General features: G+C 40.2%; 1 protein-coding gene and 2 long non-coding RNA genes across 6 annotated transcripts in view; 1 reads left to right on the top strand and 2 right to left on the bottom strand.

Moving 5' to 3' along the window:
- Positions 1 to 1,267: 1,267 nt before the first annotated feature.
- LOC106568701 (uncharacterized) lies at positions 1,268 to 7,944 on the top strand. Its single transcript, XR_006758735.1, has 7 exons — positions 1,268 to 1,314; positions 5,169 to 5,365; positions 6,522 to 6,624; positions 6,716 to 6,777; positions 6,902 to 7,063; positions 7,477 to 7,517; positions 7,805 to 7,944. It is a non-coding gene; the product is annotated as an uncharacterized lncRNA (long non-coding RNA).
- LOC123726650 (uncharacterized) lies at positions 4,986 to 6,777 on the bottom strand. 2 transcript variants are annotated; one of them, XR_006758737.1, is made up of 4 exons: positions 6,512 to 6,777; positions 5,739 to 6,388; positions 5,456 to 5,498; positions 4,986 to 5,284 (listed from the first exon to the last, which is right to left on the bottom strand). It is a non-coding gene; the product is annotated as an uncharacterized lncRNA (long non-coding RNA). The 2 variants fall into 2 exon arrangements; XR_006758736.1 differs by having other exon boundaries at positions 5,739 to 6,528.
- Positions 7,945 to 11,234: 3,290 nt separating the features above from the next.
- Positions 11,235 to 17,691, bottom strand: part of LOC106568699 (ATP-dependent zinc metalloprotease YME1L1) — a 61,417-nt gene continuing 54,960 nt past the window's right edge. For all 3 annotated transcript variants that reach the window (XM_014139265.2, XM_014139266.2, XM_014139267.2), the window contains one exon: positions 11,235 to 16,607. In XM_014139265.2, coding sequence (XP_013994740.1) covers positions 16,464 to 16,607 — 144 coding nt within the window. In that variant the 3' untranslated portion in view covers positions 11,235 to 16,463. The remainder of the gene's footprint in view (positions 16,608 to 17,691) is intronic.

Genomic DNA, 17,691 nt, shown 5'->3' with positions numbered 1-17,691 from the left:
AGAAGATTAACGTTTTGGAATGGCCCAGCCAGAGCCCAGACCTGAATCCAATTGAACATCTCTGGGGTGATCTGAAGAGAGCTGTGCACAGGAGATGTCCTCGCAATCTGACAGATTTGGAGCGCTTTTGCAAAGAAGAGTGGGCAAATATTGCCACATCAAGATGTGCCATGCTAATAGACTCCTACCCAAAAAGACTGAGTGCTGTAATAAAATCAAAAGGTGCTTCAACAAAGTATTAGTTTAAGGGTGTGCACACTTATGTAACCAGGTTATGATTTTATTTTTTTCTCAAAGATTTCAGTTTGGTTTTCAATTGAATTGTTCACGTTATAGGTCACATTAAAAGTGGAAAAAGTTCTGACATGATTTCTTTGTCTCATTATTTTACATCACAAAAACCTGGCATTTTAACAGGGGTGTGTAGACTTTTTAAATCCACTATATATAACACGCAATAAATGGCTTATGCTTAGAATTAAGCAGTTTTACACACAAAGGTATACACACAAAATAACCTGAAGATCCACTGACTGATTGGCTGATTACACAGACAAAACAAAGATACCTTAATCCCATAAAGATAACAGACTCATTCCAAGATGTGGAGATGATGATGTATTGATGAGATACTCACAACAGACATAATAGGGAACAATTATCCAAAGATAGAGGGATCTGTCAAGCCAAAGTGGCGACGGGTGAAGCAGAAGGGTGAAGAGGAGATCCTGTATAAATAAATAGGTATTATATGATACTATAATAATAAACATCTAATATGGCTTTATTGCTGTAACTAGATAGAGGGGAGAACAAATAGACCACGTGACAGAAACATCTGATATGACTTGCAGAGAAGATAGTTATTCTGAGTTCAGTAAAGTAAGTTACAGCAAGACGAAACTCTGCTCCTACCTCTAATACGAATAAGATAACATAGCATTTATTGTATTTTTTTTTTTACATTCATTTTCTTTGCATGTTAAAAACTCCATACAGGATATAAAAACAAATGATAATACACAAAACAAACCAAGGGAAATGGGGAATGTACATGGGACTATACAAATTATTTCAAATCATTATAGCAGTAAAGTATCTTTCAATCTGTACATTAGACAGTCCTTCTTTTTGGATTCTAACTGCCATTTTGTGGCTTTTTCTACACTGATTTCTCCCTTATGACTGACTGCATTCTTGACAGGGGCACCATGCGAGTCATGTGACAAGTATCATGTGACTCACCAGTGTTCAGTACTTTGGGGAGGATGGAGAAAGGCAGAAAGCAGAGGAATTCACTCCAGCACACACTCAGTAAGTAAACAAACATTCATTGCTTCTCTATTAGAAAAAAATGTGAATTGTAATTTCAGTTTACTTCCTTGATTGACCTAATTGAAATGCAATGACCCCAACCCTGATACACAGTAATTAAACTGGCATTAGAGTAGTCCGTGGCATTGACTAATTCTAGAATTGTATAGAGAAGAGGTACAAATTTATTTGACAGGGACTCCAATGGTAGAGCATGGCACTTGTTACGCCAAGATAGTGGGTTTGATTCCCGGGACCACCCATACTTAATGTATGCATGCATGACTTTAAGTTGCTTTGGATAAAAACATCTGCTAAATTGCATACATTATATTATACAGTATATTACTATATATTATAACATACATTGCACCAGATGTTAACTAAAAGGGTTGTTTTCATCTGCAACAGATTTTCATCTGCAATTTCAGAAGAAACAGTGATGAATCAATAGGATTGAGAAACCTGTGTGTGTAGTAGACTAAGATTAAGCTAAACCTTGTGAAAATTAATAATTAACATGTAAACACACACCGACATGTTGACAGTCTTAACACACAGCCGCACTGTTGTTTTAAAGATACATATTTGGAGTTGAGTGCTTGACAATAGCGAAATTGCTGGGATCTGGCTTTTGTTTGGTTAAGATTTAGATTTAAAAATAAATAAAAGACAGAAAATATGTGAATTTCCCTGGAGTGTGTGCCGCCATAAATAAAGCTTAAAGATACACACACAATTCATACGTTGCGAGATATACAGTGCCTTGCATAAGTATTTAGAGCCCTTGCATTTCTTCACATTTTATTGTGTTACAAAGTGGGATTAAAATGTATTTAATTTCAATCTTAATTAAAATAGGCTTGCCACCTGGAAGCATTTATTTCTGGACATGAAGTGCAGCACCTTCATCACGCAGTGAAACGCCTGCCATTAAAAAGTACAAACAACAACAAATACAAGTCAATGTTTTAACAATGTTATTTGCTTGGCAGTTACAGCATTTTTTGGGGCCTTGGCACATTTCGTTTGGGATAGCAACATGTTATCATTACTAATAATCAAAGTCCAAAGATAGAGGTCTCTCAACTGTATTATCATAATTAGAGCTAGGGTCTGCTAAACTACTGTATGACCTCTAGTGACCTTTGAATGACCCCAGACTGTCCCATCATGGTGCAGTTGTTCAAGGACCTCACCAGCTCCGCTGCGCTCAGCTCCTGCCAGCTGATGATGTTGTGAAAGTGAACTCCCGTTTTCGTTTTCGTGTGTGTGTATGTGTGTCTGTGCGTGTGTAAGAGAGATAGAGAGATGTAGAAAAAGAAAGAGAGAGGTGAGGGGTGGGATATCAACACAGTACACACATGCTGTACTGTTATTCAGTCCTGGTGATCAACAAGGGCCTGTGTGAGTGCAGGCTTTTTTCCCTACATTGTACATTGTTCTCAGCCTACCTGTCCCATGTGGTGAAGGTGCTTCTCTAGGTGGAGATGGACAGGGCCTCCATCTGACACATATGTAAACCTGAATCAACAATAACAACAACAACAACTAGGGAGAGACAGAGAGAGTGAGAACATACACATTATTTACATCAGTAAGTGTGCATTTGTGTGTTTATGGCAGAAGTGACACAGAGAAATAGGGATTCCCAGCCCAAAAATCAACCCCTGGCCCACCAACCTCAACAAAAACCTGTACACCCGGCAGCTCCCCAGGGCCCGAAGTGGCTACCCTGCCCTAGCCCAACCTCCACAGAAACACACACACATAAACACCCCAAGGGTTTGGAAGCCACGGTCAGCTACATTGCGGTGCCCCTGGAGCAGTTTAGGGGCCTAGCTCAAGGGTAAACATGAGTACAACAAAAGGTACAATGTCAAGAATCCCACCAGATTTGTTTCTGTCAGCGATTGATGAACTGGTTGCTTTTAAATCCAATGCAGTGACCCTGCCTATAGGCATACCTATCTGGTTCCTTGTCAACACCGAAAAAGGGTATAGAACCTAGGGTTATTTTAGGACCAGGGCCAGGCCATAAATAGGATTAGGAAAATCGTCCCATCAGCAGTGCTTGACTTCACACCGGAACTGAGTTCCGGAACCTCACATTTTCTACTGCTTGAGTTCCTAAATATAAAACGGTACCGGCACCCAATGTGATAACTGGCACCTATTTCAGTCCACTGCCCATCAGCAGTGTGTGTGAGAGACTGAAATACTAACTGACATTTGTATGTCTAACGGTCAGTATTGAAGAGAAAAGATTAGGCCTAGTTCTCTTTACGGGCCCTTTATCACAGTTGCAACACTCCAATCCATGTTTCTTCCTCACTCTTATACCCGACTTACACTGTAGAGCCTACCCAAACCAAACTGTCCTGGCTCAGATGTTTTATTTTTTACGTTGTTGTTTCTAGTATGGTTACAGCAACTATGGTGGACCTATAACCTGGCCAGCCCAGTAGAGCTCAACTTGTCTCCGTTTGGCCCAGTAGTGTGAAAAAGTTGTAGTTGATCATTTAATGTCAATGATTGGCTAGGGAGATCTCAAACACATCTATAACTCAGTCTCTGATTCGCTTATTAGCCAAGAACAAAAAACAAAGACAGTGCAGCCCTAGAGGACTTGAACTATATCAATCAGTTCATTCAGAATGTATTCAGACCCCTTGACTTTTTCCACAATTTGTTACATTACAGCCTTATTCTAAAATGTATTAAATTGGATTAATACACACAATACCCCATTTTTTTTTGTCCATCTGGAAGGTTCTCCCATCCCCACAGAGGAACTCTGGAGCTCTGTCAGAGTGACTATCGGGTTCTTGTTCACCTCCCTGACCAAGGCCCTTCTCCGTCGATTGCTCAGTTTGGCCGGGCGGCCAGCTCTAGGAAGAGTCTTGGTGGTTCCAAACGTCTTTAATTTAAGAATGATGGAGGCCACTGTGTTCTTGGGGACCTTCAATACTGCAGAATTTTTTGGGGGAGCCTAGCTCATTAGTACACCCTTCTGGTTGAATATATATCCATTGTATGTCTTATGATACAACAATTAATCATGTTGAACAAATACCATCAAGGGATATGTAACAATTTACAATAACAAACATCTGTGAAAACCAATCCAGCAATATTTTTAGATTTAAATACATTTCAAAAATATATCGTTGGTACATGTGTGTTAACTTACTTTCAGATTTTTTTGTACACTCACATGGCAATCATAGACTGAAATACTGAATTCTGGTGTGTGGAATAGAGAGGAGGTGGGTGCTGTGCGGATGGGAGCCTGTCACTTGTTTTCAACATGTAGTCAGTCTTGGAAGGTGGACTCGAAGAGGGAAACTGCAAAGTCCAGGCGCTGCTGCCCTCTTTGTTCTGTGTGTGTCACAGCTGTCGTTTTGAACAGACCAAGGCGCAGCGTGTATAGTGCTCATCTTCATTTATTTTAAGAGAACACTTAAACAAAATAACCAAACGACAAAACAGTCCCGTCAGGTACAATAACTAAACGGAAAATAACCACCCACGAAGCCCAAAGGAAAACAGGCTGCCTAAGTATGGCTTCCAATCAGAGACAACGAAAGACACCTGCCTCTGATTTGAAACCATACTCGGCCAAACATAAAAACGAAACATAGAAATAGAAAACTAGAACAAAATCCCCTAGAACCAAAAAAACCCAAGACACACAAAACAACCCCCCTGCCACACCCTGACCATTCTACTATGGCAAATGACCCTTTTCACTGGTCAGGACGTGACAGTGTGTTTACAGTGCTAGTGTTTTTAGCTAATCTGTGCAGCTCACATTATGTGCCCAATATGATAGTTGTCTTGCTCTTTCTTAGAAGATAATGACAACATGAAAATAACAGTAGCTGATGTCATGAAAAGTTGGAGGGTGGTTGGTAATGGAGGACATCAGGTGGATCCATGTCTGGGTGTTAGGCTGAACCCTTAGGTCCTGGAGACCAGGAGCAGAGTAAAGGGAACCGGGTTGGAGACAGACGTAAACAAGAAAACACACAGGTTAAAGGATTATCAGGTATGTACAAATACAGTTATTGAATGATTTCATTTAAATGTTTGATTAGACATGCAATAATGTTAATGGAAGACAGAAAAGAAAGGATACCTGTCAAATGTTTTATGTCAGTGGGGTTGGTAAGGGATGGTCCCTGGAAAAGAGAGAGATGAGTTGAGAGAAAATCCAGGGTGGTGTCATGACGACTGGAGTCCTACACCTTAACAGTACCTACCTGGAAGTGACGGTTACTTAATGTGACCCAGTGGTTAGCCTTGAGATTGACTATTTGGAGAAACCACTGGGCCACTGTTGGTACTGCTGACAGCATGGTGATGCCGCCCACCGTGAGGCAGCAAATACAAATAGTTATCATCTGAGATTTTATTTTCACCTTAACGGATGGTGACCCCAGCGAGAAGTGAAAAAGCATCAAGCTTTCCCAGGTATCGCCTTCCTTTCTTCCTTCTTCCAAGTCAAGTAATTCGCCCGGATGTCAAAGCACTTGGTCCCCTTGATTCTCCTCCGGTGGCTCTCCTTTTTCTCAAGCTCCTTGTCCATGTTCAGTCTCACCTTGATTGATAAAAGAAATAAATGCAATTATTTTTCATATTATTACAAATACATCTCTTATATAGCTCTTGGAAGGCCAGAAAATAAATAAACAGTGGACAATAATTTTGACGTGGTCACAACCCTCCACATCCTTCTCAGTCCGTGCCTGAAGGTGGTCCTCGAAGGCGTTCTGATCTGGTTCAACAACTTCCACCACATCAGGTGGAGTATCAGTGATCTCAAAGTACGTTATACAAAAATAGCAATAGCAAAACACGAAGTCAATCACAAATTTGTTATACTACAGTATAGGCAATCATTTTATATATAATTGCATTGTTTACCTCAGTAAACAGCTGCGGCTCCCGTCCATACAGCAGGTGATAGAGTGAGTACTCTGGAGGCCTGGACGATGCTGTTGTGTGCAAAGATAATTACCTTCAGGTTGTCCTCCCACCATTCCTAGAACCCGTCAAGGGACTTCCAAACCTGGAGGAGGGGGTAGGAAAGGGATATCTATTGACAATGGAAGATATTGACATGTCTGATTATGTACCATGGGGAAAAAAACTCAAACTATTGGTGACAGAATATAACCTATAACATCCGTACCTTGTTCCAGAGTTCACAACCTCGGTCACTCAAGATGACCTCAGGAGAACTATGGGCGTTGAAGATGTCCATCATCGCCTTGGAGGTGGCCTCGCCAGTCTGGTCCTTGATGGGTATCATACAAAAGAAAATACATTTTTGGTTCCCTTTTCATATGGGTTACAGAAGGGAATTTAGAGTTAAGCATGTTATCTTCCTTTACAGACCTTAATGGGTATTGCCTCCACCCACTTGGTAAAATAATCGGTCGCCTTCAGGCTAGACAGGTATTCACATTCAACGTGACAAATTGAAAGATTGTTTTCCCTCTGATGACATGCATTGAAATCATAATAATTTCAGATATAATAGAATGTGATCGATAAACAAACTGTTATTTCACTTGCCCAGCTGTCCATATCCTTGACAATCCCATGCCAAAAGAAGTGTATGTTGATTTTGGCAATCATGCGCTTCACTCCGAAATGGCCAACATGCATCTCGGTATGGTCAGCATGGTCTCCTTCTCCTCAGTGAAAATCACCCTCCTGTGTTGCTGACAATCCTTCCCCCGTAGGTACATGTGATTGCCTAACAAGTTTGAAGACAAGAGTTGTTGAAATACTCAAGTCTAAGTAATTTTGCACGACTACTTTCTATGTTTCTCTCCCCCATGGCTCTCTGTCTTTGACACTCTTCCCACCTCTCTCTTTCACTCTCACGTTCATCCTTTATTTCTCCCTCTTCCCCCCTCTCTCTTTGTCTGTGTGTCTGTCTAGCAAAGATACCTAGTTAAGGGCAGTTGGAATGACCGTAATTGCTTAGACCTATCCATTTGATTGATCAGAGTTAACTTATAGCTAGATACCTCAAAATGACAGACATAAATAAATGTATAACTAGCAACTTCTAGATGACCAACTACCTAGATGGAAAACTGTTGTTGAAAAATGGTTGTTCATGCAGTGCCTTTTCTTTCTTCATAGTACTTCGCCTGGTTGGAAAGATAAAATAACATCTCCTCAAGGTATGCCATTGAAGTGCAGCTAACGTTACATACAAACTGAAAGCTACAAAAACAATTATCTAGCTAGCGTTAGCTAAACAAAACTTTCTGGCTAGCTAGCTGACTAGGCAGGCTGATGTAAGTAAACAAGTAACGTTAGCTAGAAATCTAAATCCCAAAACATCTTTGGATAGTATTCTTTGCAATGTTTCGGCAGTCCTGGGAACCCAAAAACCTTTTTTGCAGGGGGACACTATTTGACATGACAGACTGATTTTTCATTTGTTTTCCATAAATGACTACTGTAGTGGAAGGATGAGACGGTGATAATACTCCTGACTGGCTGGCGTTCCCATGGAAGACCTGGGGTCATTGACGCCAGGAGAGGTGTGAAGACAGATTAAATGAATATTAATGTGAATAAAATTGTCATGTTTGGATTGTTCAAGGTTTCGTAAAGAGCTATGCTTTTTGATATTTTATTGCACTGTTCAGAGGGAGCGACACAAGAGTACACTCCTATTATTTAAATATAGTTGATTAGATTAGAATCTGGTTGTATTTTCCTTTATTTGACTTTTCACTGCGCCATGTGTACCCGATTCGGCTAAATGTAATGCTATTAATAAGCTTGAAATGTTTTCCTATTATTTTGCATTGGTTAACCATTGTGATTAATGATATTTTGCATCTTCTGCTTTTCATGAATAAACAGGCATCGGTTAAAACGGCAACAACAAAAAGTTGATGCTCCGCATAGGCCCTTTGATTTTTCATTTGTTTTCCATGAATGACGACTGTAGTGTAAGAATGAGAGAAGGTGACTGGCTGGCATGCAAAGCCCAGTATGATGACTGAATTACAATTTATTACATTGTCTGGATGGTAGACCATCTGTGGGCCATCACAAGGATCAAACATAACGTATCTGTGGCAATCTCTAAGGAGAGATGTTCTCATGGAAGTCCTTAAGTCACTGACGCCAGGGGAGGTGTGAAGAAAGATGAAAACGTGAATAGACAAAATTAATGTTACTGCGTGAATTAAATTGTCATATTTGAATTTTTCAAGAGTTCACAAAGAGCTATGAATTTGTATATATTTTATTGTGCTGTAAGTGCTATGGATTTATTGTTACACAGAATGTTATTTTGTTAATCGGGCAGCCGATAGTTCAAAGAGGGAGCGACACAAGGATGCGCTCCTATCATTTACAGTTGAAGTTGGAAGTTTACATACACTTAGATTGGAGACATTAAAACTCGTTATTCAACCACTCCACACATTTCTTATTAACAAACTATTGTTTTGGCAAGTCGGTTAGGACATCTACCTTGTGCATGACATGTTTCCAACAATTGTTTACAGACAGATTATTTCACTTATAATTCACTGTATCACAATTCCAGTGTGTCAGAAGTACACTAAGTTGACTGTGCTAATTGACATAATTTGAGTCAATTGGAGGTGTACCTGTAGATGTATTTCAAGGCCTACCTTCAAACTCAGTGCCTCTTTGCTTGACATCATGGGAAAATCAAAAGAAAATAGCCAAGACCTCAAAAAAATTTGTAGACCTCCACAAGTCTGGTTCATCCTTGGGAGCAATTTCCAAACACCTGAAGGTACCACGTAAGTACGCAATAGTACGCAAATATAAACTCCATGGGACCACGCAGCCGTCATACCGCTCAGGGAGGAAACGCATTCTGTCTCCTAGAGATGAACGTACTTAGGTGCGAAAGTGCAAATCAATCCCAGAACAACAGCAAAGGACCTTGTGAAGATGCAGGAGGAAACAGGTACAAAAGTGTCTATATCCACAATAAAACAAGTCATATACCGATGCTCAGCAAGGAAGAGGCCACTATTCCAAAACCCCCATAAAAAAGCCAGACTACGGTTTGCAACTGCACATGGGGACAAAGATCGTACTTTTTGGAGAAATGTCCTCTGGTCTGATGAAACAAAAATAGAACTGTTTGGCCATAATGACCATCGTTATGTTTGGAGAAAAAAGGGGGAGGCTTGCAAGCCGAAGAACACCATCCCAACTGTGAAGCACTGGGGTGGCAGCATCATGTTGTGGGGTGCTTTGCTGCAGGAGGGACTTGTGCTCTTCACAAAATAGATGGCATCACGAGGAAAGAAAATTATGTGGATATATTGAAGCAACATCTCAAGATATCAGTCAGGAAGTTAAAGCTTGATTGCAAATGGGTCTTCCAAATGGACAATGACCCCAAGCATACTTCCAAAGCTGTGGCAAAATGGCTTAAGGACAACAAAGTCAAGGTATTGGAGTGGCCATCACAAAGTCCTGACCTCAATCCTATAGAAAATCTGTGGGCAGAACTGATAGTCTGTGCGAGCAAGGAGGCCTACAAACCTGACTTCGTTACACCAGCTCTGTCAGTAGGAATGGGCCAAAATTCACCCAACATATTGTGGGAAGCTTGTGGAAGGCTACCCAAAACGTTTGACCCAAGTTAAACAATGTAAAGGCAATGCTACCAAATACAAATTGAGTGTATGTAAACTTCTGACCCACTAGGAATGTGATGAAAGAAATAATAGCTGAAATAAATCACTCTCAACTATTGTTCTGACATTTCACATTCTTAAAATAAAGTGGTGATTCTAACTGACCTAAGACAGGGAATTTTTACTTGGATTAAATGTCAGGAATTGTGAAAAACGGAGTTTAATGTATTTGGCTAAGGTGTATGTGAACTTCCGACTTCACATGTATACATCTCCAAAATAAGTTGACGGTAGTAACTCCAACTAATTGGAAAAATAACAAGATTCTCTTTAAATAGTTTTTTTGTTTAGGAAACAATGACTCTAAACACCACTTAATTTCCATTTAAATATATCAACATTAAAAAGAGTAGAGAGGGGTATATTATTGTCCCCTAGGGGCAATTAATTTTGCAGCAAGTAATAAAAACAACATGAACACATGACAAAACAGTTTTTACAGCTATATGTAGACAGCACACAGTACTACTACAGGTTATTGACAAAGATGGTAGCATCTGTAGTGAAGGACTGTATAGACCTGTTCATTTTAAACTTGGGGAGCCTGTATCTGTGCTCTGAGGGAAGTATGATAAATTCAATAAACAAGGCTGCTGGGAGTCTCTCAGAATGGATTACACCTTGTGTATAAATCGTGTTGATATTATCCAATATAAAATAATGGTAAATAATGAACTGTGTCATTTTGGAGTCAAAGGTGATATTCTGTGCTGTCGCCTAATATAAAACATTTGATTCCAAATCTATAATGCCTGGAGTATACTGTAGAGCCAAATTAAATGTCTTTGCTTCACTATCCAAATAAACATTAAACAAAAATAACGGGCATACTGTATTAAAAAAAAAGAGGCTACGTTACACAAAAATCTGATTCTATCAGTTTATTTACACAGGTGCAAATGTTTGCACTGGCTAGTACATTGGGACATTTAGTTCAAATTATGCTCATTTTCAGAATTTTTATTTTAATATAAAGTTTTAAAAAAATCTAGTTTAGCTGATTTCCGACTAACCTTGGGTGCTGTCGTTTTACTCAAACCGTTAGCTGGTTATTTATCAACGTTCAGGATCTCCTGGAAAGCATTTTTTGAGCATGTAGCAACTACACTGTAGTTGAACATGCATAATTCTGATGTCAGGAAAGGTGTGTAAATCAAACAGATAACCAACCACAAACCAGAGTTAATATTATAGTAGGGTTTTGTCTATTACATTTTTGTTCATTTATTTATTTGAGCTGCACAAAAATTCCTCCAACGTCTGTCCTATCATTGAGAGCTCGAAATGTGTTACTTAGGCAAGAAAAACAAAAATGTACGTATTGGCCTACACATAATCATACTGGTTATACACTTGGGAATGGGGTATACAGTAGGTACAGTGCTTTGCAAATGTTAAGACCCCTCGGATTTCTTCAAATTTGGGGGGGGGTGTAAATAAAATGGGATTAACATTGATTTCATTTAAATTTTTGCTCAATCTACTCTGTAATGTCAAAGTGGAAGATAAAAAAATAAATATATAAATATATATATTAAGTTAAATAAAAATGAGAACTAAAATATATTCATTGCATAAGTATTCAGCCCCTTTGTTTCGGCAGGCCTAAATTGGTTCAGGAGTAAAATGTGGGTTAACAAATCACATAATAAAGTTACATGGACTCACTGTGTGAAATAATGAGTTGACCAGAGTTTTGGATGACTAACCCTTCCGCTGTCCCCCATACATCCAACATCTGTAAGGTCCTTAAGTCAAGTATTGAATTTCAAGCAACAGATTCAACTTCAAAGACCGGGGAGCTTTTTGAAAGTTTCATAAAGAAGGGCAGTGATTGGAAGATGGGTAACAATAACAAATCAGACATTGAATATCTCTTTAAGCACGGTAAATAATTATGCTATGGATTATGTATTAAACCACCTAGACACATCGAAGATACAGTCGTCCTTCTGAGCTGCAGGACAGGAATGAAACTGCTCAGGGATGTTACCATGAGGCCATTGGTGTCACACCCGTCTTGTCTCGTCAAGCCTACCAGTGTGTTTTTCCATACTCCTGTTGTCTCTAGTCCATTTTCTAGTCCTCCTGGTTCCGACCTTTCCTGCCTGCCCTGACCCTGAGCCCACCTGCCATACCGTTCTGCCTGCCCTGACCCTGCCTGCGGTCCTGTACCTATCTGACTCTGACCTAGTAACAAACCTCTGCCTGTCCTCGACGTGTCCTTTGCCTGCCTCCTGTGGTTTAATAAACTACTCTGTGTATTGTACCTTCCGTCTCCTGTGTCTGCATCTGGGTCATATCCTGAGCCGTGATAATTGGTGATTTTAAAACAGTTACAGAGTTCAATGGCTGTGATGGGAGAAAACTGAGGATGGATCAACGACATTGTAATGATGACATAATGACTTAAACGACAGAGTCAAAAGAAGAATACAAATATACAGAATAAAGTATGACTGAAAAGAAAAAAACAGCAAAGGAACACACTTTTTGGCCTAAATGCAAAGCCTTATGTTCGGGGCAAATCCAACACATCACTGAGTTAACTGCCTTCTCATTTTCCAGCATGGTGGTGGCTGCATCATGGTATGGGTATGCTTGACGTCGGCAAATCGTTTTTTCAGGATGAAAATAAATGGGATGGTGCTAAGCACAGGTAAAATCATAGAGGAAAACCTGCTTCAGTCTGCTTTACAGCAGTCACTGGGAGAAGAATTCACCATTAAGCAGGAAAGTAACCTACAACACAAATCTACACTGGAGTTGCCTACCAAGAAGACAGGGAATGTTCCTGAGTGGCCAAGTTACAGTTTTGAATTAAATCGGATTGAAAATCTATGGCAAGACTAACATTTCTGTCTAGCCATGATCCCCAACATCTTGACAGAGCTTTAAGAATTACAAAAAATAATTGGCTAATATTGCACAAACCAGATGGCTCACAGCTGTAGTCACTGCCAAATGTGTTTCTAACATACACCGAGTGTACAAATTATTAAGGACACCTTCCTAATATTGAGTTGTCCCACCCCCCCCCGACGAATTGAACAATGTAAATTCGTCAGGGCATGGACTCTACAAGGTGTCGGAAGCGTTCCACAGGGATGCTGGCCAATGTTGTCTCAAATGCTCCCAACAGTTGTGTCAAGTTGGCTGGATGTCCTTTGGGTGGTGGATCATTCTTGGTACACACGGGAAACTGTTGAGTGTGAAAACCCAGCAGTGGTGCAGTTCTTGACACAAACCAGTGTGCCTGGCACCTACTACCATACCCCATTCAACAGAAATGCAATATTTTGTATTGCCCATTCACCCTCTGAATAGCACACATGCTTAAAAAATCCTTCTTTAACCGGTCTCCTCCACTTCATCTACACTGACTGAAGTGGATTTAACAACTGACATCAATAAGAGATCATATCTTTCATCTGGATTCACCTGGTCAGTCTGTCATGGAAAGAGCTGGTGTCCTTAATGTTTTGTATACTCAATGTATATATTGACTGAATACTTTTCCAAGGACTATATTTTAGTTATTTCATTTCTATCAATCTTAAAAAAATACATATTCTTCCATTTGACATTTTAGTATTTAGTGTAGATTGTTGACAATTAAAAACATTTTAATCCCAATTTGTAACACAAAATGTGAAGAAATCCAAGGAGTATGAATACTTTTGCAAGACATTGTAATAAACTTTGCCTCTAAAAGAACATTATTACATCCTAAAGGTATGGCTTTAAACCTCCATTGTATCGCAATCTTAATGCTTCCAACTCAACATTAGCAGACATTTCACATTTCAAAGGAGTTCAACATTCTTGCCTAAAGCATTCTGTAAAAACGGTTCCTTCTCACCAAAAGATGGAGATACTACATTGTTGAAGCGACTGAGTCGATTGTCTACAGATGCATTTGACCGTTTTCCTTATAGGCCTACACGTCAGCAAATTAGTATGACGGTCGTTGCTTACACTGTGAGGTTCTCAGCTACTGTGCTTAAAACCATACAAAGTGAGGAAATGTAAAAAAGATTCACAGATCTACTCAAGTAACGCTAGAGAGACAGCTGTGTTCAGATGTGAAGAGAGAGTACACAGCAGAAGTGGGGAGTGAACCAGGATATGAGGAGTTGTAGGGTCTTTTAGGTTTAACTGTTACTTTGACAATTGTTTAGACCTAGAAACCAGATAACTTTAAGGTGTTTCATAGTAAATGGATGGTCTAATCTGATCCAAAAACGGAGGATCCAATGGCCTGTAACAGCTTAATTTGCCAACGTTGAGTTTGAAGTGAATAAAAGCATAATTTCAAAAGCACAGCAGCACTTCCTTCCATCTATATATACACACAGCATTGACATATCTGATAACATAAATACATAGAGTAAGTGTTCAGACTGACCAAAGTGCTAAGACACATTTGAATTGTGGCTCAAGTCTAAAAGAGTCCCTACTCCGGGTACATGAACAGTGGGGGGAAAAAGTATTTGATCCCCTGCTGATTTTGTACATTTGCCCACTGACAAAGAAAGGATCAGTCTATAATTTTAATGGTAGGTTTATTTGAACAGTGAGAGACAGAATAACAACAAAAATATCCAGAAAAACACATGTCAAAAATTGATTTGCATTTTAATGAGGGAAATAAGTATTTGACCCCCTCTCAATCAGAAAGATTTCTGGCTCCCAGGTGCCTTTTATACAGGTAACGAGCTGAGATTAGGAGCACACTCTTAAAGTGAGTTCTCCTAACCGCAGCTTGTTACCTGTAAAAAAGACACCTGTCCACAGAAGCAATCAATCAATCAGATTCCAAACTCTCCACCATGGCCAAGACCAAAGAGCTCTCCAAGGATGTCAGGGACAAGATTGTAGACTTACATAAGGCTGGAATGCACTACAAGACCGGAATGCACTACAAGACCATCGCCAAGCAGCTTGGTGAGAAGGTGACAACATTTGGTGCGATTATTCGCAAATGGAAGAAACACAAAAGAACTGTCAATCTCCCTCGGCCTGGGGCTCCATGCAAGATCTCACCTCGTGGAGTTGCAATGATCATGAGAACGGTGAGGAATCAGCCCAGAACTACACAGGAGGATCTTGTCAATGATCTCAAGGCAGCTGGGACCATAGTCACCAAGAAAACAATTGGTAACACACTACGCCGTGAAGGACTAAAATCCTGCAGCGCCCGCAAGGTCCCCCTGCTCAAGAATACATATACTGGCCCGTCTGAAGTCTGCCAATGAACATCTGAATGACTCAGAGGACAACTGGTGAAAGTGTTGTGGTCAGATGAGACCAAAATGGAGCTCTTTGACATCAACTCAACTCGCCGTGTTTGGAGGAGGAATGCTGCCTATGACCCCAAGAACACCATCCCCACCGTCAAACATGGAGGTGGAAACATTATGCTTTGGGGGTGTTTTTCTGCTAAGGGGACAGGACAACTTCACCGCATCAAAGGGACGATGGACAGGGGAGGGGATCAAATACTTTTTTCCCCCACTGTACATTCCCATAAGGCCACCTTTGAAATGGCAACTAGCACACACGGCTCAGACAAACCTTGTAATATTGGTAAACCTGGGAAAAGTTGTTAGACTATTTAGGGGGAATCAGATTCCTTATTACAAATACATGATTGACAGTATCAGGTAGAGACAACTGTATTTTACTGATAAGATTATTTTGTAGTGATTCTGAGGAGCCAGGGCATGGACTCACTAGCCATAAAACATTCAACGCACACACACACATATGTACACACACACACACACACACACACACACACACACACACACACACACACACACACACACACACACACACACGACAGGGTACATTGAAAAAGAGGGCACATGACAATGGGATACATTCAAACTAAAAACAAAATGTGTGAATCTGGCAATTTTTAGGCTGTACAGTGTTTGTTTACATTTAGTCTGTTTACAAACATTGGCGTAATACAAGCTTATATTTTGGGTTCTGATGGGGTACGACAGTTGAACTAAGCTCACGAGGCATTTATAAGTTATATTCTTCAAGAATCAATGGGTACATATCATTAATTTATAAATCCAAAAATGGATGCAGCAACTGCTGATTGCCCCTACCAATTTGAAGGGAAATCCCACAATCCTCCTTGTTATCGACAATAAGGATCCTAACAACTATTCAGACATTAACAGGAAGATAAGACTGTGCGTAGTTTGCGTACATATTTTACATTAAAAAAATTATCCTATCTTGAAGCCTTGATTTTCATATATTTACATTCTAACACCTTCCAAAAAGCCAGTCCCAACAGTCCCTATGCTTCCCTACCCTAATCCACAGCCATATTTTGTCTCCTCTCCCCACCCCATCCCGATCTCTCCAATAAACAGAGTGACATCTCCACCCTTGGAGGTCTCATCTCATCTCTAGGGCCTTGCCCTCCAGGACCATCTTGATCTCTTTGGCATCCAGCGTCTCGTATTGCAGCAGGGCGGTGGCCAGGTTCTTGTGCTCCTTGGCGTGAGACTTGAGGAGCGCCCTGGCCCGCTCGTATGAATCCTGAGGACCACACAAACCACCAGAAAAGTCAGGAAATTATTTTTACACAGCCAGGGGCATTGTCTCACGTTAGTTGTCTGCACTGATCTGTCTGATAGCTTGCAAACACTCATGGGACAGCTAAAAAGAAGTTTGACCACAATATGCTGCCCTTAACATTCGAAAATGTTACCAAGGTGACATCGTCCACGGAACCCCCTTTCATCCTCAAAGGAGTCAGAGTTAAAAAACTATAAACCTGTATCTAATATTTAAGCGATAAGGCACAAGAGGCCGTGCTATGTGATTAATACAGTCACAGGTAAATGGCGTTCTTCAGCCCGACACGAAACGAAATGCCAGTCAACCCATTTACCTGTGACTGTATTCATCACATAGCGCAATCTTGCATGCCTTGTTGGTTTTATAAAACAGTTAACATACTAAACTAACAATGAATTACATATTTAAATTTATTTTGATAAGTAAATTCCTACAATTCCATTCTTCCACCAATTTCATTCTACCACCAGTCTGGTCAAAAATCGGTTTGTTCTTTTGGGCATGTTGCCACAGACGCGACCAGTCGTTAATTCTGTTGTTATGCAAAAGGTCTGTTCGTCCGTTGCAACAAAAATGTTTGCTATGCAGGCTGACTAACGTTCTTGTCACTTGCTAGCTAGCCAACTTCAGCTAACAGTCACGTCAAACATGGCACATGGAATAACAGTAAACTAGCCGCATTTTAGTTTGCTTTCTATTGGCATTTGCTTGGATATACACATGATAATGACACTGATGCGTGATTTTGCCTGGCTCAGAAATAGTGAATTTCTCATCTGGACACCGTTCATTCTGTAGGGTATAGGAGAGATGGCATTCCAAAAGTAAAAAAAAAAGTGAATCTGATGTCAGACAGGCATATTAACCCCTGCTGTTACAGACAAATGATAGCCTAGAAGTGAGGGAAAATAATGTGCGAGTTGAGAAATTCAAGAGATGATTCGGACAGCAACATGAACATCCCTTATGGAGGCGCAGGGATAATTCAGATGGAACTGTTAGCAGACATAGGTGAATGTTGGCGAATACAGCAGGAGTTGGA

The sequence above is a fragment of the Salmo salar genome, chromosome ssa14 (genome assembly GCF_905237065.1).
Source record: "Salmo salar chromosome ssa14, Ssal_v3.1, whole genome shotgun sequence".
NCBI lineage: Eukaryota > Metazoa > Chordata > Actinopteri > Salmoniformes > Salmonidae > Salmo > Salmo salar.
This window is presented reverse-complemented; position numbering and strand designations above follow the sequence as displayed.